This window comes from Corvus cornix, chromosome 1A, assembly GCF_000738735.6.
Source record: "Corvus cornix cornix isolate S_Up_H32 chromosome 1A, ASM73873v5, whole genome shotgun sequence".
NCBI classification, from domain to species: domain Eukaryota; kingdom Metazoa; phylum Chordata; class Aves; order Passeriformes; family Corvidae; genus Corvus; species Corvus cornix.
In genome coordinates, this window is record NC_047057.1 from 13437367 (window position 1) to 13463757 (window position 26391).

At 41.5% G+C, this 26391-nt stretch overlaps 2 protein-coding genes across 5 annotated transcripts in view; one reads left to right on the top strand and one right to left on the bottom strand.

Moving 5' to 3' along the window:
- The first annotated feature begins 4364 nt into the window (after window positions 1–4364).
- Window positions 4365–21827, top strand: HBP1 (HMG-box transcription factor 1). Of its 3 annotated transcripts, none has more exons than XM_039570348.1 (11): window positions 4365–4465; window positions 8343–8535; window positions 9611–9845; window positions 10759–10891; window positions 11670–11781; window positions 11902–12014; window positions 12363–12519; window positions 13077–13221; window positions 15444–15773; window positions 19033–19174; window positions 20722–21827. In XM_039570348.1, the coding sequence occupies exons 1-11, from the start codon at window positions 4451–4453 to the stop codon at window positions 20737–20739; spliced, it is 1593 nt and encodes a 530-aa protein (XP_039426282.1). In that variant the 5' UTR covers window positions 4365–4450; the 3' UTR covers window positions 20740–21827. The 3 variants fall into 3 exon arrangements, with proteins under 3 accessions (XP_039426282.1, XP_039426283.1, XP_019139122.1); XM_039570349.1 differs by having other exon boundaries at window positions 4426–4465; window positions 8347–8535; XM_019283577.2 differs by lacking the exon at window positions 4365–4465 and adding an exon at window positions 6120–6138.
- COG5 (component of oligomeric golgi complex 5) overlaps window positions 21041–26391 on the bottom strand; it is a 185291-nt gene continuing 179940 nt past the window's right edge. The window contains exon 22 of one of the 2 annotated variants that reach the window (XM_039570346.1): window positions 21041–22690. In XM_039570346.1, coding sequence (XP_039426280.1) covers window positions 22576–22690 — 115 coding nt within the window. In that variant the 3' untranslated portion in view covers window positions 21041–22575. The remainder of the gene's footprint in view (window positions 22691–26391) is intronic. The other variant, XM_039570347.1, reaches the window with a different exon arrangement.

Genomic DNA, 26391 nt, shown 5'->3' on the forward strand with positions numbered 1-26391 from the left:
ATTTTTTTTGCTTTGTCCTTTTGGGGTCAGGTGGTAGGACTATCTCAAGCAACCTTAGCTTCACTGTACCATTAGTTTTTGGCTGCATCTGTATGACTATATCTATCAGAGGAAAGTTTACGTGCCTGAGACTATTCGCTAGTACTGAGGCACTGAATGACCAACACTCATATCGTTTTCCAGTATTTCTCTGGGTTAATTTATAAGCTGTCTTGGAAGCTTTTTTCCAGCTTTCCATATGGGGTGGCCATATACAGATGGCCAGCTGAGAATAGTTCTTGGGCTATGGTAGTTCCTAAACCATATCTGAAAATTATTAGCTATTGGCTTGTGGAAAAATTGTACAAGGGCTATTCTAAAATGAATCATATGCAGTACAGATGATTGTATTCCAGTGCCCAGAAACACTCACTGGCATTTTAATTTACCAATCAGCATAGAGGAAACCTACAGTTCTTCTGTAATCTCTTCTTGACTTGTTTTTCTGCAAGCTTTGAGCTGGGATGGAGGAGTTTTTTATTTATCATTCTTCTGGGGTTTTTTGTGATATATGAAGCCTTTATTTTTTTCCTAATACTATTGTGAATTTTAGTCTTGCTCTATCCTTGTAGGTGAAAAAAGTTTATCTAAAACTGGAATCTGTGCCATAATGACAGGAAATAAAATTCTCATTAATTCCTGACCTGTCTTGGAAGGGAAAAAAATAATCTCTGGCCTGTGTTTATTCTATTTCTCCTCAGTTTGAGTCACTGCAGGAGGCAAATGAAATTTCTCTTTTAGCACTCAAGAGAAAACTTCTTTCCTGGGGGCAAAAAGTTTTCTGTTCCTTTGCTCTTCATTCCCAAGAGCATCTTCTGTGAGGAGATTAAGGACATGAAGTGCAGAGGTAGGATGTTATTAGGAACGTGGACAGTCAGCCACCATTGCAGCTAGCCACAAATGGCCATTGGAAGCGGGAATGATTAAATAGCTTTAGGAGATACACAGGTCATTGTGAGAGGAGACAACTTATGTGAGAGGGTCTGGCAGAATGGCTGCAGAACAGAGGCTGCCACCCTGGGTAGGAGTAGAAGCTCTGGTGAGCGGGTTCTTCTGATGTTTGGGGGAGTATTTAGTTAATTACTGAGGGTGAATGTCTACATGCTGATGTGAAAGCTCTTGTAGCAGAATTAAAATAATGGTATGCTGTATTTCAGAGAGTCAGCAGTAACAGCCGTGACATAAGGGTAGGATTGACTTAGGACAGGAGGGATTAAAGGTGGAGATAAGCACAAACCCAATACGTAACATGTATTTTACTAATACAACTTTGACTGAAACATTACTGATTTTTAAAATCTACTTTGTGGCTTCTTAACTTTGTGGCTGGCAATTTTAAGAGGTAAGTATCTAAGATGCAAATAAATCAGTATTTTCTAATTGTAGTCTCTCCTGTTTGTTTTGTGCGTCTTGGTAGGCACCTGTAATGTGACGGTAACTCAAGACTAACACTTCCCAATCTCCCACCCTATTTTCTACCTCTTACAACAGCAGAAGCAACTGAATCAGCAAAGCTACCAAGAGTGCCTGTGTTACACAGTATTGATTCATTCTCTGAGCACTCATTCATTTGGGCATGGAGTAAGGTGAGGTAGGGTGTGTGCAGGGGGAGTAATGATTTAATTAAAGACCAGACATCAGAGCAGAGTATGGCATTGACATAATCTTAATTCTGAAATTTAGATAATACATACTTGCCTTGAGCCAATGGGGTTAGTAAGTAACCTTTGCTAGTTTTGTGTGTCTTGCTGTCATCTACTGCATGGACTACCTGTCCCTTTACTTATTTTCACTTACATCCTCACTGAGTAAATGTTAACTTACTGTATGAAAAGGAGAGGTAGATTTGAAAATAAGAAAGCTGTTACGTGTCTCTTTTTAGAATTTCAAAACAGTTCAGACACTTACCTTTACAAGATTTTAATCTCAGTCCTAGGTAGGATTCATATTTTTGTGCTGAGTATGTCACAGATTCCAGCGTGATATCAAGGCTCTAATTCAGCAATGGTATTTACTTGTCTAGACCTCTGTCTGGAATCTGGGCCAGTGGATCTCAGAGACTGGGCTTCATATCTAACACACATGCAAGAAGCTTTTGTAGAGAACTGTGAACCTCCACAGCAAATAGCTGTGAAGCTGTTTTGTTTTGGGTCCAAACAGTACATAGCAGGGTAGAAATGTGCTCCATAACAAGATTCATGTCCTTTAGGCCAACAGACTTCTGAAGAAAGATGGGACTTGAGACAGGACTTTTTATCTTCTGTAGCTGCTTGATCCGACCTCTGCCATTTCCATCTTCTACACTGGGGCAGAGGGAGCTTTCAGAAGAGTACATTTTGAGTTTTACCTCACAAGTGGCTGTACCACAGGCACAGAAGCCTGTTTGCAGAATGGAGACATCTGCATGCCCTGGTCTTCTACCCCACCTCAATCTGGCGGTGCAGGGTCTGTGCTGAAACTCATTAAAAGCCCAGGAAGCTTAGATGTCTCTCCAAAGAGCCTAAAGGCTGTTTAGATGTGTGAGAGAGATCAAAAGAGAAGGGGAAGAAACACAGCCTTAAAATTAATTTTATCATGGAGTGGTGTAAAAAAGATGGTTCCTAGTTTACCAGTTTTCTATTTATTAAAAGAATGTATTTTAGAGAGGGGGTGCCATGAAAGCTTTCTTATATAAAGATGTATCTGTTATTTAGAAAAAGCCTGAATTGTAAATATAGGGAAAATGTGAGTTTGTGGGATGAGGGGTAGACAGCTGATATTATAATAAGCTGTCTAGTCACTTAATATTTGAATCTCAGTATTACTTTAAAGATTCTTTTCCTCAAGTTACTTTTTAAAATAACTCATGGTTTCAAATTAGGAAAATGATCTGTAAAGGGTTGGTTTGTTTGATCATGAAGCACAGAAGATTTTGAGTTAAATTCCATGGCATTGGCTTTTCTACTTTTAAAGCTAAGCTTGCTTACAGAGAGTAATAATTTCCAGTTCACACTGCAGAAGATACTGGGTGTTTTTCAGAGTAATGTCTGTCTTCAAACAGTGCCTACAGCTGTCAATGACTTTACTAACAGGCAAACAAATACTTCATGGAAAAGGCAAATCTCAAACTGATGTGCCAACGACATCTGCAGACTAAGTGTGTTGTGATGCCAAGCACAATTTTGGTGTAATTTCCTTTTTTTCTTTTTAATTGTGTTACCCTTGTAAGGCCTTGCAGGCCTGTGGAAACAACAACCCGGGATTCCCTCTAGTGGCCACTAAACAAACAGGGAACCATTTCTGTTTAACTTGCGTTAACTACTTTTTTTCTTTATTATTATTTTCCTGCACAGCTATGTTAGCATGTCTGAAAGGCAGAACTGTTGCAGATACCAAATTACGGCAGAGATTCTGAGACAGGATTTAAGACACGTTCTCACTTCTGGAATTATGCTGACAACAGGATAAGAAAGAAATGCTTTTCTTGGAAAAATCCCAACAGTTGTAAAATATTATAACTGTCCAGCAGTTTCTAAAATATTGTCTATTTCTGAATTGTGCGTGTACTTGCTTTGTATCATATCATGTGTAGTAATGAATCTATTCTGTAATGAAGATGTGGTCTCTGGAGGAGTTGTGTCTCTCTGATCTCCCAGAGTTACTGGGTAAGTGGGGAAATGTCTGAATAATAATGTTTAACCAAACCACGCTGTTATTTTGGCAATAAATGTATGGGACTGTCTGGGAGACACTACTGGACTGATAAACCTGCATGGATTTAATTTATTTTCTCCCTCCCACCCCAGCTTGTATTTTGGGCCTAACCTCCCACCAGTGTCTTTTCAATGAAAGAGAGGGGAGGGACGAGGCCGCAGCGGAGGCCGAGCGCAGCTGCTGACTCACTCCCTGACCTTTAGCAACCTCCTTCGCCCTCTGCGCTGCCGCCGTGCCTCGGGCGCAGCGCGCGCCGGTTCCGCACGGCGCTGCTGGGGGCGAACCGGGGCCGCGGGGCGGGGGCGGGCGGAGGGCAGCGGCCGGGCCGGTACACGTGTCCCGCGCCGCTTGTTTACCATCGCCGGGCCCCGCGGGGCATCCTGGGGGCTGTCGTCTTATCGCGGACCCGTGGGCAGGCGCGGGCGGCGGCGGCGACTACAGCTCCCAGAATGCTCCTGCGCGTGCTGGCGGAGGCACCGGCCAATCGGGGCGCCGCGTGGGGGTGATTGATGTGCGGCGCGGTGCAATCCGCTGTGCAGGAGAGTCAAAACATGCCCGCCCTCCGGGCGGAGTCCTGACAAGCAGGCCGGGTAGCCAATAGGAATCGCCTGCGAATTGAGCAACGTCGTCTCTGGCCACTCAGCGCCCGAGTAGTGGCCGGCGGGGGCGGGACCCGCTGAGAGGACGGCGCGGGGGGGCAGCCGAGGGGAGCTCGGTAATGGCGACGGGTTCGGTAAGTGCTACAAAGTTTAGAGCTGCCGCTTTTCGGGGCTGCGAGGCTCCGGCGGGGGATGGGAGGGGTCGGGGAGGTTCGAGGGGAGTCGTAGCGGCCGTAGGCCGAGCTGAGGAGGCCGCTGGGTCCAGGCTTTTGACGGCGAAGGGAACCCCGGACATTGTTTACTGTACACCTTCCCCGACCGACCCGGCGGAGCCGCCACCCTCCCGCGCCGCTGGGTTGAAACTCCCGGGGTGTGCCGGCCACCTTTGGGCCCCTCCAAATCACGAAAACAAGCAGAATAGGGGGGGTGTCCCCTCCCTTGTTTTCCCTGGGGAGCGGCTGTCCGCCCCAGTCTGTCAGAGTGAGGGCGGTGTGCCCGCTGCGGAGCAGCGGCCGTGCGGGATGGGGAGTGTTGGGGGTGTCCGTGGGTGCGGGGGAGCGGCGGCCGGGGCGCGGGGGGCCCCCCCGGGCCGGTGTTACGCAGTTCGAATGAATGGGGCCGAGCGCGCCTGCGCCGTGCGGCCGCGGGTGTAAACAAGGTCACGTGACGAGGGAAGGCCCTGAGGGGTTTGTGCGGGGGGTCCCTGTGGGCGTCCTGCCGGGGGTCCCGCCGGGGGTCCCGCCGCTCCGCCGCCCCCGGGCCGCCCTGGGAACACCGGCCTCGGGGGCCCGCAGCGGCGCTGGGGCTGCGGGGGGAGCGCGGCCCGCCCTGCGTCAGCGAACAGGCCGCCCGGGCTTCGAAAACATGGTGAATCACGCTCTGCCTCGGCTGCGCGCTCTGGCACGGCCGGGGATGTGCTGCGAGGATTCCTGATCAAAGCAGCTGCGCCAGGAAAAGTCCCTGGTGTAGATCCAGTCTTGCCAGTATGTTGTGTTTTGCTTGGAGAAGCTGTTCTCCAAATTAAACTCCGTCCAGCTTATTGCTCAGGCGTAGACCTGGCCTGAAACTTCGTCAGTAGGTTGGGGGAAGAAAGGCAAATAGCAGAAGGAAAAACACCACGGGAAGCATTTCCACCCAGGCATTCTTGCGCAGTGCGGTTTGGGTGGATGCTGCCTAGTTCCTGCTGAACCCCTTCTCAGCCACAGTCTTTATTTACTTTTCTCCCAACTTTATTTTTCACCCTCAAAAATAGACACGGTTCAATTAATAAGGTCTTTGTTAATGGTGCCATTTGTTTTAGCATGACAAATTAACTTAAAAGTACAAAATAATAATTTCATTTAGCCTCCAAAGACAGCCACAGTAATTAAAGTCCTGTGAAGCGTGGTTCTAGACAACACCTGATGCAACAAATTTTCAACATAAAGTTGAATTAAAAAAAAAATTTACAAACTCATTAATAACCAATCCCCTTCATGTTCAAACCATTGACATATCCAAAGCAGGCTTTAATCGAGTAGAATAAAAAAGAATTGAGAAGTAAAGTTGGGCACTCTCCTTGTTTTTCTTTGTAATTCTTTCAATTTCTTTGTAATTAATTTGTTAGAGGATTTTTTGGCTTTTGTACATGGATGGCTTTGGTTTAGAGAAATTCTTGTGACTTGGAGAAATAATTTATTTCTCAAACAAGTATATTTCTTGTTAGACTAGCATTTTTTATCTGTACCTTACCTCTGACCCTTTAGAGTGTTGGGATACCAGGACACGTACTTTCAAGTCTTGGCACCTGTCAGGAAGGAAGGAGAAGGTAACATTCCAGAAATAAGTTTGCTTCTTCATTTTGGCAGGAAAATGGGAAAGGAAGAGAGGAAAAAATAGAGGGGAAAAAAAACAGGGCAGAAGAGGGGAAAGGGAAGACGTAGATAAGCCAGAAAAACAAGGAGTGGCTTTTTGGAGTTGATTAGTTGGAGATAATCTTCAAGGTCCTGATACGTACTACTGAGGTCTGTTTTTTCTGTTCAGAAATAACTGAGCTATCTGCTCTTGTGGTGTTCTGTAATTTTACTGTCCCTCATGGGTGACAGGGGTATAAATTGTGTTAAAAATATTTCTTGGAGGTGAAAGTAGTGTCACTGATAGTTTTAGTTATATATTCTTATTTCTCTGACCTTTCTTCTCCACCTTAAAATCAGAAAAAGCTGATGTAGCTTTGTAGTAGTGCCATTTGAGTAGAATCAAACATCTTTTTATGTTCAGCATGCAAGTTTATATAAGTTTTGCACATATTTGAAAGATTAGGGGATCAGACGGTTAGAAATTTTTCAGTCAAAACCCTCCCGGACATGATCCTGTGCAACCTGCTGTAGGTGAACCTACTTTAGCGGTGGAGGGGGTTGGACTAGATGACCTCCAGAGGTCCCTTCCAACCCAGTCGTTCTATGATATGAAAATATTACACTTTTTAAAGCTATGGTTGGTATTTCTCTAATGTAGCTTACGTAGTTGACATGCATATGGTAGACTTCTCAAGTTTTCTTTCTTATTAAGCTGTGTTTTCTGTTACTTCGTGACAGACTCATGATTACTTTTTCAAGGACACTTCATTAAAGTACACAGTAATCATGTTATGGTAGCTTTAATTCATCCTCATCTGAAAAAAACCCCAGTAGATAACCAAATTAGTAAAGATTGGATAACATTGTTTGCCAGCTTTTAGAGGCAGTGGTTGTGTAGAATAAGCAACACAGTTCTCTGCTGAAGATGATTTAAAACAGTGGGTTTGGTATAAACTTTACAGTATTGGGATTTGGGGAAATGAAACTGCGGTGAAATCTTCTAGTAGAAGTAGAGGCTTCTTTATCTTTCCATTTGCAACACAGCTAAGGATGTTAGGAGTCCAGTGTGTTTGAGACTCTTCTGGAAGCCAGACAAGGGAAGGGCAGTGGAAAAGGCTTCTGCAGAGACAATGGTGCTGAAAGGGCAACTGGAGAAAATGTGGGCCTGATGCTGAATAGCAAAGGAGACCTGATCTCACAAGGTTGAGGACAGCATTTTTGCTTTGATCTTCTTTTCCAGGCCTGCTCCTGGGCTCCTCAAGTCCCTGGGTGTAGCAACTTGCCTCTGACAGAGCAAGACACTTCTTTGTCTGTGGTAGAAGCGGAGCAAGTGAGGGGCAGGCCAGTTCTGTGAGGCAGCCGTGCATGAGGCGGTGGGACCAGATGGGATCCCTCCAGGTGTCAGTCATGGGTCACAGAATGTTTTGGGTTTGAAGGGACCCTAAACGTCATCTAGTTCCAAGCCCCCTGCCATGGGCAGGGATGTTTTTTGAGAATGGTCTCCAAAAAGAAGTGGATTTGGTGGCAGGATGGCTCCCAGTAACTGGACGAAAGAAAATGTCACGCCCAGCTTCAAGGAGGAGGATGTGGGGAAACTACAGGCTGGTCAGCCTTACCTTAGCCTTCAGGAATATGGGGCAAATTCTCCTGACAGCCATGTCTACCCTCTTTGTAAGGCAAGAAATTGTCTGGGAATAGCTAGGACAGATTAGCCAAAACCAAATCTTGTCTGACCCTTCTGATTGCCTTTTATAATGAGCTGAGTGGCTTAGGGTACCAAGTGAATGTTATCTTGGCTTGAGTGGTGGTTGAGGAGATAACTCCAGACTCTTGGAGGCAGTGGGCACAGGCTGTGGGAAGTTCAATCAAACCTGCGTGAGGATCAGCTTCTTTACAGCAAGAGTGGTTACTGGAACAGGTTCCTGGGAAGTGCCAGGGAGTGTCCATCCTTCAAGATACTAGAAACTCAAGTGGCCAGGGCCCCAGGCAGCCTCTTGACTTCCGAGTTAGCTCTGTTTTCTGTAAGGATTGTACAAGATCATGTCTAGACAGCCCTAAAATATGCTGTGATAGTCAACAGACTAATGAGGATTTAGGGCCCTGGTAATGAAGTATATCAGATGCAACTTAAAACAGTTCACATGTATACAAATTTCTAACCTCTCTCTTTCTAAAGTCAGATACTTTGGAGCATCCTAACATGGTGTGGGAAGTGAAGACAAATCAAATGCCTAATGCAGTTCAGAAACTCCTTCTGGTAGTGGACAAGAGAACTTCAGGGATGAACGAATCACTGGAGTTGTTGAAGTGCAATGAAAACCTGCCCTCTTCTCCTGGATATGCATCCTGTGATGAGCACATGGAACTTGGTAAATAACATGATTTTTTCAGAAGAAACTGGATTCTGAAGTTTCTTATAGATGTCCTATACTGAAATTACTGGAAGTTGACTGAATGAGATTCCTGATTTTCAACTTGAGAAGGGCAGGGAATTGTGACATCTGAAGGGCTCACTTTGCAGTCACTTTTCCCTTTAACCCATTTCCAGTTCTGACACACTGGCCTGTTGACTCAAATGTGTTCTTGAACTCAGAGCCACAAATTTCTGCTTCTAATCCCCAGAGGAGTGGGGTTTCTTTGGCACAAGAAAAACAAACAGAAAGCTCAAGAGCTCCTCTAAAGGGAAATTATGTTGCTTTAGATCTGCTGCAAATAAAGATTCTGGGATAGGGGAACGTTGGTCCTTACATATTGGAGAAAAACAGCATATACTTTAGAAAGTGTTGATATAATCAGTGAGATATTAACACATTTAATTGAAGGTATGGAGTGATTAAGAGTATTGATACTTAGTTACATGACAGCATATAGCACAGACTTCTAACAAGCTGGGCTCTTTTCTGCGATTCTGCATGGAATATGAAAGATATATATTACTGATAGGAATTCACCCTACCAGGCTGTATACACAGCTTTCATGGGTTTTTTAATCTGAGTTATTTAACTCCAGTTCCCTGGTGGAAACCCTTTACCTTGAACATGGTCTGATGTTGAATTTTTTTAGTGTCACACCTTCAAGGACAGATTAGTTTAGTTGTCTTTTGTGGAATGTTTTAGTATTTTAGTGAAGCATATTGTTTTTGAATAATTCTGCAGTATAGTTCTGTGTAAACTGGTCAATCGAGTAAAAACTTTAAAATCAGAACTACATTTTTACCTAGTTACCTAATTTTTTCTTAAATTTCTTGTGTGAATCTTGTATAATCGACTAGAGATGTTACTATTTCTGTGGCCATTTTTATTAATAGGGTTTGTGAAATGTTGGTAGTTGTGATATGAGAAAATAAAATTATTTTATTGTGGTTCCTTTTTTATTTTAATTTGCAAGATTTGGGGTCAGCTAGAATTGAGAATAATGATGGTAATTTGTGCATTTCTTTGTAGATGATCTTCCTGAATTACAGGCTGTGCAGACAGATTCTACCCCACCTGCACTTTTTCAGCTTGGTGCTGATGTTTCACATCAGGAATGTTCAAGGCCTTCATGGAGCCAACATACCTCAAACAGCAATCCAGAAAATGCTTATTCTTGTGAGAATGGGGTGAACTGGTTGACAGAATTAGCAAATATAGCCACAAGTCCTCAGAGTCCTTTGATGCAGTGCGCCTTTTATAACAGGTACTGACACTCATTTCAGTTTTGAACTATAGAGATTATAATGCTGTCTCCAGAAACATTTCCTTCACTCTTTAAACCCTCTGACTTTGAACTGGAGCCTTATTTTTTGGTCTTTTTATTTTTTCTGTGAATGCATGCACAGAACTCGTCCCATAGCCTGGTGCAAAAGCTGCTTAGTTTCCAGCCATGAATGACATAGGATGGTATAAAGAATGACATAGGATGGTATAAAGACATTGCCTATCCACAGCAGGCTCAGAAGTTATGCACATTTACCTCATGTGAAGCAGCGGATAAAAACTAAGAGGAGTTTGTTACATTAAATTCTTAATGCTTTCTAGTGCACAGACTTCAGATTTTTCTTTTAAACAACTAGTTGGAAATCTAGTGCAATGTGTATCTTAGTAATAACTGTCTCAGGTTTGTGATCTGTAAATTCTGTAAGGTTGTGAGCAACAAGTGTGGGATCTTGGAAATTTCTGGGCTTCACATTTTATTGTACAGCTTTTCTTAGGTTTATAATCAGAAAACTCAATGCAATACTGTTAATAGTCATGGAGTTGAGATTTAATCATTTGGACAGAGCAGATATCTTTACATTATCTTTAAGAGCTGGTATTTACTTCAAGATCTGTGTAAAAACTTCAGCACTGTGGTAAGGAGATGCCACTGTGGAACTGCTGTTGTAATTTGGGTGCTATACAGAACCTATGCAGGAGTTACGCTAAATGTTCTCTTTGCCTGGGCTTGCACCCTTTAATCATCCCTTTGAAATATTGGTGTGTGGGAGGTTTATTTGGTGTTCAGCTCATGCAAATGGAAATACTTGCAATAAAAGCATTTTAGAGTAATGGCAGCAAAGTCTCATGTTGTCTTAATCTGAGATATTTTAAAATACATGTTTCTGTTGCAGATCATCTCCTGTTCGCATAATAGCAACAAGCAAAAGTTTACATTCCTATGCACGTCCTCCACCAGGATCTTCAAACAACGATCCTAACTTCTCCAAGAATGATGTGGATGAAACACCAGTCAGACATGAAAGGGTGAGTTGTTCTGAAACATTTTAAGATAAACATGTAAGAGTAATGGGTTAAGTTTTTTGAAAAGGGAAACTGGTTTAAAAAAGAAAAACATAGTGTTACTACTATTGCTATTTAAGCTAGATTTTCTGTTAGTTTTCATTTTACCACACAGGGTAGGCTTGTAGTGCTACTTCATATTTTTTGTGACAAGATCACTTTATAAGAAAGCTCTCCTTCTGCTGTAATTCCTTCTGTGACAAGCTTTAAAAAACTATGTTAACTTGTTTGATGCCTCAGAAGGAAATATGCATCCCTCTTCTTTTAGATCCACAAAACCTGTCAGTCCTATGTCTCCTTTTCCCTTATATTAATTTGTATCTGAAATCTGTCTGTTAACAACACTGAATTTTCTCCAGTGATTTATCTACAACTGCCTTGAGTCTACAGCTTTCCAGTAATTGGACTATAGAGTAATGTGCTTTGAGTGATTCTGTAGATGACCAAGGAATGATGAGGTGTAAAATGCTTACACATGAGCATAAGATAATCCATAGGGGTGAAATGAGTCTCAGAGAATGAAACTCAAAAATGTCAAGCTGCATCTCAGAAAAGGAGATGAAAATGCTCCATTCACATTTACTACATTCCTTTAATCTTTGTCTTCGTGTTACATTCCTATTAGTATTTAAGGCAAAATGATGTCACAAGTGCAAATTAGAGACTGTCTTAAGACATTTAAGACCAGCCCTAAAATACTGTGCAGTAAAATACCAACACCATTTTGCTTTTTTTTTAACAGGCGAATAGTGAATCAGAATCTGGCATTTTCTGCATGTCATCACTTTCAGATGATGATGATTTAGGATGGTGCCATTCCTGGCCCTCAACTGTCTGGCATTGTTTTCTAAAAGGTAAAATAACATGTATCATGAAATAAGTATTTGTTTTATCTTGTCCTTTTTTTTTTTCTTGTAGCACAGGCTTTTTTTACCTAACACTAATGTTCTTTTTCCCTTGAAAAAATCTCTTAGGCTCTCGTTTGTGCTTTCATAAGGGATGCAATAAAGAATGGCAGGATGTTGAAGAGTTTGCAAGATCTGAAAGCTGTGGAAAAGAGGAAAATCTCCCAGTCAGTCCTTACAAGGTAGCCGTTAGTTCTACTAAATTCACTGCAATACCTGTAACAAATACTTAGTTTCTTACATTACCCCTGTGCCTGTAATTACTGCCTCAGGAAAACAGATTGGCATTAATGTTGTTTAGAGCAGATCATTGTGCTGTTTGAGTATCTCATTGTAAAGCACTTGAACTGAATTAATTGATGTATGTTTTGAATGTTGTATCATCTTTATTAATTTCTAGCAAGATAGAAATGCCCATTAGAATATTGTTATTTTTTAATATAATGTATGATGATGAGTATACACCTGTAGTATACACAGATACATGCTTTTCTTGGGGGAAATTTTTTGAACTGTATGTGTGTTAACAGGACTATGGTTCCAATGGTTTGAAGTTGATTTCTCATGAAGAAAGCATTTCCTGTGGTGAGTCAGTGCTGAAGCTGACTTTTGATCCTGGCACAGTGGAGGATGGCTTGCTTACTGTAGAATGCAGACTCGATCATCCATTTTATGTTAAAAATAAAGGTATGAAATACCTGAAGTACACTTGGTTGTATATTAAAATACTCTCAGAAGGTGATTGCAGATTTTGTTGGCATCCCATACTGTTCAAGGAAGTGATAGTCGTGGTGTAGAAATTACTGTCTTTGTAAAGAAATCCAGAATATGAACAAACAAAACTGTAAAGCCATAAAGCTCCAGGAAGACTGCCTATCTCTTAAGGAAAGATTTGATTGAGTATATCAGTGGAGCTCAGGAAAGCAGAAAGAACGGGGGTGGGGGGAAGAAAGGAAAACTGCAAATAAGGGAGGCTTTTCTCACTTGCTAAACATGGACTTTTGATGGTAAAAGTTTCTAGGTTTTGATTCCTTTTTTGCTAGAATGAGATTTTATTTGAGATAAAAATAAACCGTTTGCAGTAAAAATTCCCTAAGTAAGTGTTTCTGGTTTTCCTTTTGGGTGAAAGAAACTACATCAGAACATTTTATAAAATTATGTAATTTCGACATACAGGATTGCTCCAATGAAGAACTGGAGAGATTGTCTGGCCGTTTGTCTAATTTAACTCTTTACCACTTCAGGTTGGTCATCTTTTTATCCAAGCTTGACTGTGGTACAGCATGGCATTCCATGCTGTGAAATGCATCTTGGAGATCTGTGTCTACCTCCTGGACACCCTGATGCCATTAACTTTGATGATTCAGGTGTTTTTGATACATTTAAAAGGTAATTTTTGGATAAAGTGGCCTCAGTGGTTCTTGTATTTAATGAGTAGGCACCTTAAGTCTAGAAGAATTTTAAGCATTATAGAGAATAGTTTTGGTAATACAAGACAAATGATATGGAAAAATAATACTAGGAAAGCTGTGTAATTATGTGCTCTGCTAAATTGCAAAGTAGTGCCTTGGAGTGAAATAACTTTTTAGCCCCTTTTTAGGGCAGTTTAAGACATTAGATAAAACAGTAAAAATATATATATTGTCTTTATAAATTCTCCAGGTAAAATGGATTGTGTTTGAAAAACCTAGTACTAATTTTTGACAATAGTATGTCTGCTAGCTGTTACCTCATGCTTCTTATGCAACACTATGTCTGAATTATCTGAGTAGTTTCTTAGTGGTAAATGCATGTGCAATGGCTTTAGAATACAGTATGTTCATAATTAGTTATTACTATTTTTGAATAATCTGGTTTTTGGGATTCTTTTATATTAGATCAGATTTACCTAACTTCAGAGCTTGATTAACGTTGGGGTTTGCCTGAGCTGGAACTTCAACCAGATAACCTTCAGAGGTCCTGTTTACCATAAATTGCTCTAAGATTCTAAGGAAATTATAAAGATTTTCCACACTATTTTGGGACTTTAAGGTTCCGTAAAATCCATATTTTCCTATGATGTTAGTGCCTTTATAGCATCTGTTTTCAATCAGTTGAGCTTTGGTTTTTTACGATAGAAAAAAAGGAATTTAAGATGCTGTTTGCAGTTCAAGCCCTGAGAGCTCTTGTATGATTTCAGTCTGGCATAGAGTGAGTTCAGATTGCTTGGCTTCACTCATTTGCTGTCTGGGCTTTTTTTCTTATTATTAACTCCTATTGTGAACTGCCTATGTAGAGAGCTTTTAGAATCATTGTATCTACATCTCACTGAAAAATCTGGATTTCTGGCTCCTTACTAATTTGCAGCCCAGCTGAATATTGCCTTGTACTTCTAATTCCTTGTCTTTCTCTGGGCCGAAGGGAGTGATTGAGAAAGGAGCATGCAGCAGCTGCAGCTGTGATAACAGGACAGAAGAATTAAAAACAAAATCCTGTTGCTGTGTTATGGGAAGGAGATAAGTAATAGGAAGGGTGCTGGCCTGTTGTAGAACAGAGAGGTCCTTTCTCCTTATCTCGGGAGAGCCTGCAAGATGGTTGGCATTATCCCTTCTTCGCTGCCTTGTACTTTGCTGAGGGATGTTGGAGGCCACTTTTAGGCTCCGCTCTTCTGCGTGGTTCTGTCCCACAAAAGGAGCTACCTTTGCAGATGGGGGCTGGACTGCAACATGCAGCATTTCCTTGCTAGTAGTTCTACTTGGTGTCCGCAAAAAAGCTCTTCAAACCCCTTATTTTGGCCATAAATCATGCAACTATAGCCACATTGAGCAGTGGGTAAGAGGAGCCTTAGCATATATACATTTTATGTTTATCTTGTGGTGGTGACTTAATGGTTTGGATTTATGATTGAGTAGCCCCTTTCCAAGATTGCTTTCCCCATATAGCATGCTAAAAACAGCATAGCCTGTTGTTCCCATCTGGAGATGGTAACAGTCTGTGGAGTTAAACTCCTTGAGGAGAAATGTCGCAGTTTTGTCAGTAGAGGGCAGGCGTTTGTCAGCACTAAATCAAATAGTGCGACATCATGGGGCTCCGAGCAGGGTTTTAACCTCACTGAAAGGTTTCTGTGTAAAATAGCATTTATTCAACTACCTAGAGAAGTTATTTGTACGGTAGTGAATATAATATAATTTATTTTAATATAGTGGTTTCATATTTGCCCTTAATATATTTGCAAGTGAACTCAACTGCTTATTCTTCCCTTTCTGTACTTGTCATTCACTGATCAGGTTTGATTTAGGGTAAGGACAGAAGCAAAAAGAAAGAAGTGTGTTTAAAAAGAGGATGAAGTTTGAAGACATTTTATGGTTAACTGATATATAGCTGAGGAAAGTACACAGCAGATCATGTAAAGTTGCAGCCTCCATCACACTGAAGAAAATACTAACTTGCCTGCCAAAGTCTTGTTGTAGTTTTTTGCTTTTCACACTGACATCCACATCAAGCACAAATCATTATGTCACACAAAAGAGAGAAAAATACTAGAAATGTAGTACAATTGAAGAGTGGACATATATTTAGAGATTTTACATGACAACTACTCAATGGCTTTATGATTTGTCTTTTGCTTGTAGTTACGATTTTACCCCGATGGACTCCTCTGCAGTGTATGTGCTCAGCAGCATGGCTCGCCAGCGTCGCGCTTCGCTGTCCTGTGGGGGATCAAACAATCAAGATGCTGAGAGATCAGAATGCAGTAGTAAAAACTGTGCCTCTGCTGCATCGTCACATCTTTCCTCCAATCCTTTGTACAGCAAAGCTGGCAAAAGCCACAGCTCAGGGACTGCAAGTACTGTGAGTGCCACTTCTCCAAACAAGTGCAAAAGACCAATGAATGCCTTCATGCTTTTTGCCAAAAAATACAGAGTTGAATACACTCAGATGTATCCAGGGAAAGACAACAGGTAATGATACAAACTGTAGTTTTGCTATTACTGGTGAGTTAGAAGAATATCTGTGTCCCACCTTTAGATTTAAGTAGCCTAAATCTAGCTCTTGAAATAAAACGTGTGTTTTAAGAACAAGTTTTGAAAGATGTTAACATAAAGAGTAATTTATGAGTGGACTGTGAATATTTACAGTACTCAGTGAACTTGATACAAGACAGTTTTGGCAAACTTACCTTCTGAGAAAACATTTGGGTAAAGCAACTGATCCATGTGTATGTGTACACCGGCAGAGGCACAAATACAGAACAGCCTTTGCTTATGGTGATGAGGTGCTCTGTTTGTGTGCTATAATGGAAAAAATGGAGTTTCTGGTTTTTCTAATTAAGTCTTGACATATTATTGCAAATTGGTCATGAAGTTACAAGCATTTATTTCCAGTCTGTATATCCTGTTGAAGAATGGAGTACTGATAGTTAGGATATCTCAAAGATCATAACCCAGACAGCACATTGCCAAATTTTGCTTGCCCTAAAGGCATTCAGCAATCTGCTGAAACTTGCAGGAAGAGTCATATGACTGTGTTTGGGGAAGAGGTCTTGTTAGTTTGTTTTTTTGTTCTTAATCTCTAGCATGTTTGCTTCTCAATATTTATAAAGATTTCCATTACCTCTGTTTAAGTAATATTTGGTGCTATGTGCACCAGTATTTGTGCCTATGTAAAACTAAACTAAAACTAAAACGCATGAACATGAACTGATCTTAGGTTTTTTTTAATGTATGTAATTTTATAAAAACTGCTACTGTAAAAATTGCGTTGTGACATAAAAATTCTAGAACTAAATCTGGTAAAAATTAAAGTTGACAGGGCTTTGAAAGGGTTTTTACTATTTTATAATGTTCTAATAAGGAGGCTGTGACTGGTGCTGGGATATAAAATCCTGCCAGACAAATCTCACCCAGTCTTGTGTGCCCTGACAATGATGTTCTGTAATGTTTGTAGTAAGTTCAGTGAAGCAGATCTGCTGCCTTCACATTCATTGCAACTATCAATGAGAAATGGAACAGAGTGTCAGCCAGGAAAGTTTATGATGGTTATATATTTAATTGAAAATGCTGATTTCAAATGGATGCAGTGAACTGGAGCTGCAGCTGCATGGATGTGAAAATGAACATTCCAGCGAGCAGGTTTACCTTGAAGGGAAGTGATGACAAAGTTACAAGTATGGTTCAAAATGCACTGCTCACTGTCGTGCTTGGAAGGCAGTGCATTTTGGGTGCAGTTTCATGGCATCCATAAAACACAGGACAGCAGAAATAGCACTGGTGGTAATTGATACAGACGTTCAGCTACTGTCACTCCAGTGTTGCTGTGGCATTCATTAATTTAGCTGTTGGGAGGCAACTCTTACGTTTTTTAAATGTAAGTTTGTGTCATTTTCAGATTACTGTGTAGGTCTTACAACATAGTAGCCATTTCTGTACAGTGGAGTTCTTAGGTTTGCTAAAGTTATTTCCTTACGGGAGTTAAGAAAGGACAGAACTTGAGGTATTCTGAGTTAAATGGTCTGTTCTGAGACAAAGCAGCTCAAGGCGTGTCACCAAGACAGTGAGCTTGTAAACTTTCAAAGCACAAGTCAAGAGTCACATTATACTTAAAACTACTGTGGACTGCAAGATTGTGTTAGAAAAACTTAGGTGTTAGGGCTGCACTTGTTTTATTTTCTAGATACTGTTCACTGTAACACTGTAACCATAGTTGGACTTGGTTGTGTGTTCAGAAATTCTTTGAGTAGAGATGAGGGAAATAATACTTTTGTTTTGAAATAAAAAGATTTCATGGTGCATTTTTATTTGGAAAGGCAATGGCTTTTACTGCAGACCTGCTCTCTCTGGGTCACCATGTTCCTTTCTGAGGGGTGTGAGTGATCAGCAAAAGCTGGTGACCCAGAGCAGACAGGTTTCTGTTGATATGCCTCTGGATACTGTCAAAAGATGAAAAATCTGCTAATTAAACTGGGTGTGTTTGCTTCTGATGACAGACCAAAGATACTGGTTCTCAGTCTGGATAGAAAACCAGAAATTCCGTTGCCAAAGAGGCTGTGCCAGTGGGTTTGTTGGTGATGGGATGTGGTGTCCCCTGGAGGAGTTTACTCTAAGGAGTCACCAGAGCACGTGACAGCACACGCTCAAGGGCTGTTCCCACACACTTTGGGATGTGGTCCCAGAGTGCTCTGCAGCTCGTGGAAACCTGAACAGCACCACATGGCCTTGCAGGATTCAAATCCATTTTTTTGCTGTGGTGCAGAACAGCCTTCAGGATTGCTCTATGTGCCATATTATGGAAATGGTAAATGACACTCCACTTGTCTTGATTCAGTTTGAATATCTTTTCTGCCAGGAAGGAACTTAGGAGAAAGAAAAGGACTTAGTTGTGTCCACTTTTTTCTTAGAGCCAGTCACAGAACTCTCACTGCTGTAATCTGAAGCCAAAGTGTACAAACTACTTGGTAGCTTTAATAGTCGTTGATAAGAGCTGTTGTTTAGAGATTTTCATTCAGCTAGAAGAGTTAAAGCTTTAATGGGATATTGATCCAACATTTGGGAGTGCAGTTAAGCAATATGGCAGGATACTACAGGGAAATGTTGTAAAAAGACGTAGAGTTTATAAGGAAATGAATTAATTCAGCTTCTGGAAATGGTTATAGATGTGTCAGAAAAAATGGTTCCCTTTGCACAGGAATGGGAACTTAACAGTATGTTCCACCCAGGATGGATTAAAGGTGGAGGAAGCTACAGATATTGATTAAATAGACATGTGGACTTGCAGTTAATCAAATATTTGGCTGAGGTCAGTTCATTGCTCTAATTATTAGAGAACATATTTTCAGCACATCTGTCATATGATCTGCTAGTATGAAAGTAGAGCAAAACAAATGTGAGTTACCATTTGGTGGTGGTTTTTTTAACATCTCTATTTTGCTGGTTTATGCCAGTTGCCGCATATTCAAATGTACACTCTTTGAAATGTTAAAATGTGCATTGACCCATGCTCAGCTAACACAGAAGTCTCAGCTGTTTAACAATTCAAAGAACTATGAGAAGATAATCACAAATATGATTATTAAAAATTTTAAGATACAGTTGATTTCTTCTTTGCATGTTATTTCCACATATAACTCAAATCTTCTTTAAAGTGCTCAGATAAAAAACAACAAAAAAAATCATGGTATTTCTTAGCACTGTCCTGACTGTACTGTAAACATTTATCTTGCAGAGCCATAAGTGTGATACTTGGTGACAGGTGGAAGAAAATGAAAAATGAGGAAAGAAGGATGTACACACTAGAAGCCAAGGCCTTGGCAGAGGAGCAGAAGCGTTTAAATCCTGACTGTTGGAAAAGAAAACGAACAAATTCTGTATGTTTGTGAAGCAGTCTTTTTCATTATGCAGTTACCTGTGTTCAGATGGGTGGCTACAGTGTGTTTTGTTCAGAATAAGCTGCTTTCTTAGTAGCCAAAACCTTCATTTACTCCCCTGTGTTGTGTAACCTGCTTTTGGCAGTTTGGCAGGAGATGGATCAGGAGAGGGTCTGTCTGAATATTTTATGAGAGTTCTGTTTTTATGTGAATTTTATGTGAGTTCTGTTGTACTGAAAGTTAGTGTGCTTGTGAAATGCAGAGGAAGGGCACATAGTCTTTTGCTTTGAAGTGAGTTCATAGGTTGTACCTGAACTTTTTTCCTTCCATAAAAGCTTTTTCTTTACACGTTTTTCTGTTTTTCTTACTGATAATTTATATCAGCATATATGAAGATACTGAGGGAGGATATTTATTACTCTGTTCACTTGTAAAATAAATACAGTAGATAACACTACTTCTGTAGGGAAATAAGTTGTTTTCCACTTTGTAGAAAGCCATCAATCTGAGAGTCTGCACCAATGTATTAGTAGGTGGTGGATGTATTAAGAAAGAGAAGGGCTTTCAAGCTGAAAGATCAGGTAAAGCAGACATCAAAATGAGATTCTGTTTGTTCAAGTAGAAGAGTAGATTGGAAGGAAACATCCACTGAGGTGCACAGAGTGCTTGCCAAGTTCTTCCATTTTATGCCTGGGTAGGAGCTTCAAGTGTGGTGTGGACTTCATCTATATGGCTGGTGAAACAGTCCATCCATGTGGTGTAAGATTTCGTCCTCAAGTTACCCCCTTTCCTTTGATGTGTAAATGAGGCTTTTTTCTCAAGAGCATATGCAAGTGTTGCCTTAAGACTGAATAAGAAATGCTCCAACACTGAGTTGCTTCTTTCTGCAGCACATACTTTGTGCAGTTTCCAGTCCTTTGTTGCAGAAGGTTCCACCAAGTCCCAGCTGCTAGAAACAAGCTGTTTTTCTGTTCACTGCATTCTATTTTAATCAACAGTGACAGTTTCTGTTAGATTTCCTTGTGGGTTTATTTAAAATAATATTATTTATTTACTCTGCTCTTACACTACTGCAGTTTTGGGCTTTGGATGGTGAGATCACAGGCTCAGCTGTGAGTTTCAAGCAACTCAGAGGCATGTTTGTGTGTAGCTGTGTAGTGATGGGTTGGCCTCAGTAAGGCTTTCTTACCCTGCCTTGTAGTGGGATTTTCTTTGTCCCTACAGTCTTCAGGCCAAGAGAACAGGATCTGTAGAACCTGTTACCTCAGTGTTACAGCAGGAAATACCCTTTATAATTGTTTTAGTTCAGTGAACTGAACTGTTAGCAGTCTAGTAACCTTACCCAGTAATGACAGTGGGCTCCAGGCTGTGACAGAGAAGTCGTGATGGTCTTTCGATGATCAGGGAATAAAACTGTCTGGTTTGGCCTTTTTGTTTTCTTCCAAATAACTGACCAATTGTTAGAAATACTTGTGGCTTTCAAAACAAGTGTTTGCCGCCCCTTTGCCTGCTAATTGCTAACCTGGCTTTCTCTTCTCTTTTCTCAGGGCTCACAGCAGCATTAAGCCAGAATTTTCCTGTTAACTCTGTATTTACGAAATGGCTGTTGCTTGTTCGCAAGAAGATGCAAGATCAAGGTCTTACTATTTGTTGTGACTATGTGTGACCATAAAATACTGGCACCATCATGGAAATGATCTGAGTGCAGATTTGCTTTTTACAATAGAACATTAAGTAAGCTAAAAACTATCAGCATTTTAAACCAAATTGCCTTACTTTTCTTCCAAACTTCATTATGTATCAGGTAATAGGCTTGAAAATGGATATCCTGTGGTGCTAAAGTACTTCAGAAAGAGGAGAAGGAGATATGTATAAATGTTTATTTTTAAAAGAAAATGTACAAAAAGGGGAATTTTAAAATATGTAACAGCTGTTTATATACATTGATTCTTATTGCTGATTAATATGTATTGCACAACTGTATTATTAATTGCGATTCTGGGGCCTGGGATTTTCTGAAATGGCAAAGTGTTATTATCAGCTTCCAGCTTCCCAGCCTGCCCTGCTGCCAGCAAGTTACCAGAACATGTGAGAATGGAAAGCCTGGTGTGATGCAGCAAGGGAGCTGCTGCTTGGGATGCCACTTAGAAAACTTGTATCCACAAGGGAGATATTTGTGCATCAGCTGGCACTAGTGAGAGCTATCATTTCGTGGTGGGAACAATGGCCCAGGACAGGATGAAATGAATAAATAGCGTTATCTCAAGAAAAGTGGTGCTGTTGGTATCATCACCATCATAGTTATAACTCTGTGTTTTGTCTTTGCCACATATTCTACAATATTTTATTTTGCCATAAGACATCTTTATGGTGGGGGCAAACTTTGCACTTAACTATACGTGCAACACTTGCACTTTACTTTTTTTCTTCTCCAACTGTCTAAAATTAGAGCAGCTGCGTTAGGATTACAATTGCTTCTGCTGTGAACATTTACAATCATGGCTTTTCCTGTACTAAACAGCTGTGTGTTGTTTTTTTTTTTTAAGAATCACAACTGTAAATTTCAGTTTATGACACATCTACATGATGTTGCCCCTAAGATTTTTGCACACTATATTCTTGTATATTATTTCAAATAAATTCATTAAAATTTGCTGTTGCGTATTTTATAAAATGAAGAAGACTAATCACGAAGTCAGCCCTGCAGCAATGAACATGTTCTGCATGGAAGTCTTCACATGAACCCATCCAAAGTATACTTTAATGAAGCTTTGTCATTAGGAAGCTAGTGAAGAATTTCAAATACTGTTTTCAGGATTGGATAGTCAATGTTCTTTATTACAGTTTAAGCAAAAAGAGTTGAAATCAATATAAATTATTTCTAAGCAACTAGCAGTGCAAGAGAGAATCATTTAGGTTAGTTATAAATATTTTTCCTTGTGTTAAAATTAGTGATTTTTAGATGGAAACTGATGATTCAAATGTTTCAAAAGTAGTTTTCTGAATATGGCTAAAATGTATTCAACTGTTTAAAATCATACTTGTAGGAAAAGAGCTGCTTCCTTATTTGAGATATTCAGCAATTACACTGTAATACTTGAGTTCTAATTTTATACTTTTCTAAATTCAAAAGGAATGCTTAAGAATGTTTCAATTAGATGTAGACTTACAGCACATAAAAGTTGTACAATTTCCTTACGATATTTCTGTGTAAGTAAGTTCCTGTAATGTGAACATAAAGCAAGAAGACAGAAGTTTCAGACATGAAGTAGGAAAACATTTCATTGTAAAGCTGATATACTTGGGGATAATTTACATGAACAGTAAATACAGATGTGGCACCAAAGCCCCCGGCCCTGTTACCATCCACTCCCTGGTATGAGAGCGTTGTCCAGCTGTGTTCACTGAAGGGTTGACATGGCTTTCTGCAGCAGCTGAACCATTATGGGATAGACTGGTGCAAACTCCTTTCCCTCTCTTGTTCTCACTGATTGAACATAAGCTTCCAGTGCACCACTAAAAAAAAAGAAGTAAAGTAGCTAAAGCAATTAAGTACTGTAAATTCAGGATCTGCAACTGAAATTAATTGCCTTCTTCCCTCCTGCAAAATTTTCCTCAGATGGTCCTACTTGTCTGTGGAAGGGAGCAAGGAAGGCCTTGCAAAGCTCTGCATAATTGTTTCATGATCTTTCTCTCCTTTCTTGCATGTTTTGAGGAGCAAACAAGTTAACATTTAAATAAGCAGCAGCATGTTGCAGATGGCTTGAAATGACAGCTCTGACGCACAGACTCGGGCTCAGTGCTGCACTGGTAACCTTTAGAAAGGAAGAGAATAATCTCCAGCTGCTGCAGATGCTGAGAGTGCAACTTCAGCACGAAAACTGGGGCACTGGTGAACACCCGCCATGCCCTGAGGTGATTCCTGGCCCAGCCTTTTGAACTCCCGCCGTCCTCGGAAATGCACGCTAACTCCAGACAGGGCTTGGGCAAGGCACGGCCTGGCTCTCTTACACGTTGTCACAGGATGTCACACATAGAGTCATTGTGTGTGAACTGCACAAATAAAACATGGCAAAGCTAAAAGGGGCAACTGTGGTGACATACTTGTCTGTACGTAATTTAACTTGCTTTACAACACAGGGTCACCTTTTAGCCGACATTCTAGTACACAGTGTTGTTGAGTGACAGCATATTTGTAAAACAAACACTGTAAGTGCTCATCTGTTGAGATTCCAACTTACTAATTCATTAAGTAGGCCAAGCTAGTGTTGTCACACTCAAATACAGCTTTGAATTTAATTTTCTTCCCCTTTTCTGCTTCTATTTCTTCATGTAACTGATACAATCATCTTGGAGTTTCCTTCTAAAACTCGTTTACATTTGCGCTATTTACAGCAAAACTGACAAATTTAAGAAAATGCACGAACAGACCCCGTTTCAAGTGGAGACTCAACTCCTGGTACCTGGCTATTCCTCTTCTAATACAAAGTATCACCACAGCCCTTCCCAGCCCTTCCCAGCACCAGCCCGAGGACAGTGGGTCCTGCTGTGAATGCAGTCACTGAGGAGGGAGTGGTACTGGGTTTTGTCTCCTGCATTCCTTTCTGGAAGTGCAGGATGCACCAACACAGCTGTTCTGTCAGTGAGGGAGCCTGCTGGCTTTTAGTAACATGGCAGGAACATTCCCAGTCCCACTGGGAGAAGGCAGATGTTGTGCACATCTGGTGAACGGGGCGGGGGGCACGGGGGTCAAGGGAGATGGTAACACAAAGCAACTGCAGCCTTGTGCCTATAAATACACACCCACTGCTGTGGGATGGTGGGCTGTGGAGGCAGAGCTGCATTCATGTTTGCTGCTCCTTCCAACAAACAAACCTTTGGCGGAACCCTGCATTCCTGCACGAAGAGTTCATGGACCTAAGGCAGCGCTGCTCCCTGGTACGTGCCTGCTGGCAGCGATAGGCAGTGAATCAAGCAAGGCTTAAGGAAAGCAGAAGTACTGAGGAGTGAGATTCAGCCCATGTTTCACACAGGCTCCTCCTGGAGTAAGATGGTAAGAGAGGAGCAGCCAAGATCCCTGTGTGATGCTGCAGCTCCAAGAAGCCTCAGATGAGCCCACCAAACCTGACAAACGAGAAGATGCAGGGTAGGAAGATGCAGGGTCACAGTACACTTGGGTGCCTGTGAGTAAAGATGCTGCTACATCAGCAAGGGCTTGGCCCTTCCTCAATGACTCGAACCCATCCATGTCAGAGCATCGCTGGGAATTTTCAGCTAAATTCATTTATCAGCAAGAGGAAGATGCTCTTGAGGCCAAGAGCCTGTGCTCAGTTCGCTGGAGAGACGAGTCTGAGCTCTGGGTTCCAAGAAGCCACTGACAGCAATGACAGCCCGGCCCCACGAGCTGGTCCTGGGGCTACTCCCGCTCCTGCCAGCACTTCCCACGCCCAGCAACGCGTGCATGGATCCGTCAGCCTCGCTGCCAGCGCGCACCATGAGGAGCTGGCTGGCCCCACGTGCAGTCCCTGCTAATGGAGTTTGATGGAGAGAGTGAAGCATGCAATTGTGCAATCAAAGAACCCGAAGCAGCTTCACTTCTGAGCATGGGAATGAAACAGCATAGGCACGAGGTGATTCCCACCACAGTTCCTGATGTCCCTATGCAGCATCCAGACTTCACAGGCCCTCTTTGCTGAAGCCCAGGGCATATTGTCTGAGACTGGAGGGACACAGAAGAAGGATGGACTGGATTGTTGGAGAGTTGAGCGGCTTCAGAAAAATAAAGTTAGTGAGCACAGAAACAGTTCCTCATGTTGGCCTTGGTGCACTTGAGAGCTCTTCAATTTCGGTAACAACTTACTCATGGAGCTACTGCTGAGGGGTCCACACCAGGTACCAATACACAGTGAGGAGTCACTTTGAGTTCTTCATACAGCAAAAAACAGCAACAGAGAAGCAATCCCTTGTTACAGGCAGAAAGGCAGGGGAATAGTATTTATTTTATCTAGCTAAAGTAAAGCTGACCTTTTGCACCTGGTCAGTTCCCTGAAAACCTTCAGCCTCCTCCTTCCCAAAGGTCCCTGGGGAGCAGCACAGGGTCTACAGGGAAAGAGGCAACTAAAAAACTGCTTGCTGTGGCCACAAAGTGCTTTGGGTGCACCTCACTTCACTCCCAGCAAAGGCCATCAGCATCATGAACTGCAGAGAGATTAGGCACAGCCACAGGTTTATTTTAAATCCAAGATTTAGAGAGAAAAAGTGAGACTGAGGGAATGGGACAACAGGATATTGTGCTTTTTAGATAAACTGGCCTCTTGTGGCAATGAGGGGGCAGCATGTGATGAGCAGACTGAGCAGCAGGTGGGAGATACAGGCAGGGAAAGCTCAAGGATGACATCAAGGATGCCATCCTGATGAGGGGAGATGCTTCAGAAGAGTCAGAAGTGTCTCACATTTCCAGTCACATCAGCACTCAAGTGCTCTGGTCAGCAGTAATTGTTAGACATGTTAGATGTTAGTTACCTGATACAAAGAATAGTCCCTTGTATTAAAACGACAGTTGAGAAACTCCTGTGAGTTTTCTTACTGTAGCTGTCATTCATCTCGCTAAATCTCTCCCCTTCCACTCAGCAGTGGCCCTGTCTTTTCCCTTCTATACACTCCTCAAAGTTTGTTGGGCTCAAATAGTTTTCTGAAGTCCTCAAAAGCTGAAAATAGAAAAAAACCATATTGACCTGCTTAACTTAGAAAGCTCTAACACCTCTTGGTGAAGTTGTGGGTTGGCATCATTATCCAGATGGTAACACTGCTATCCCTTAACTGACTTATCTCCTTGCTTTGAAAAAGCCCTTGAAAAAGATTACAGAGATAACCGGATAGATAAAAGGGAGAAGCTTTACCCTAAAAACAACACCCAAAACCACTCAATGTGAGCCCTTGATAATCCCTTGCCAGACTGTTATTCCCATCAGATCAAACAAGGTGGAATGAGATTTAGGCTATGCTATGTGCCATACACCAGTATTACAGTCCCACAGTCACACCTTCTAGCAGCTTTTATCGTTTTTCCTTCTGCCCCAAAAGAATCTGATTTAACTGGCAAAACCAACTCCATCAGTGGCAGCTGAAAGGAGTTTTGCAGGTCCCTCCTGCTGCACTTGCTCTTTTACTGTGGCTTTGCTTGCATTGTTTCAAAAAGATGGAGTCAAACTTCACCA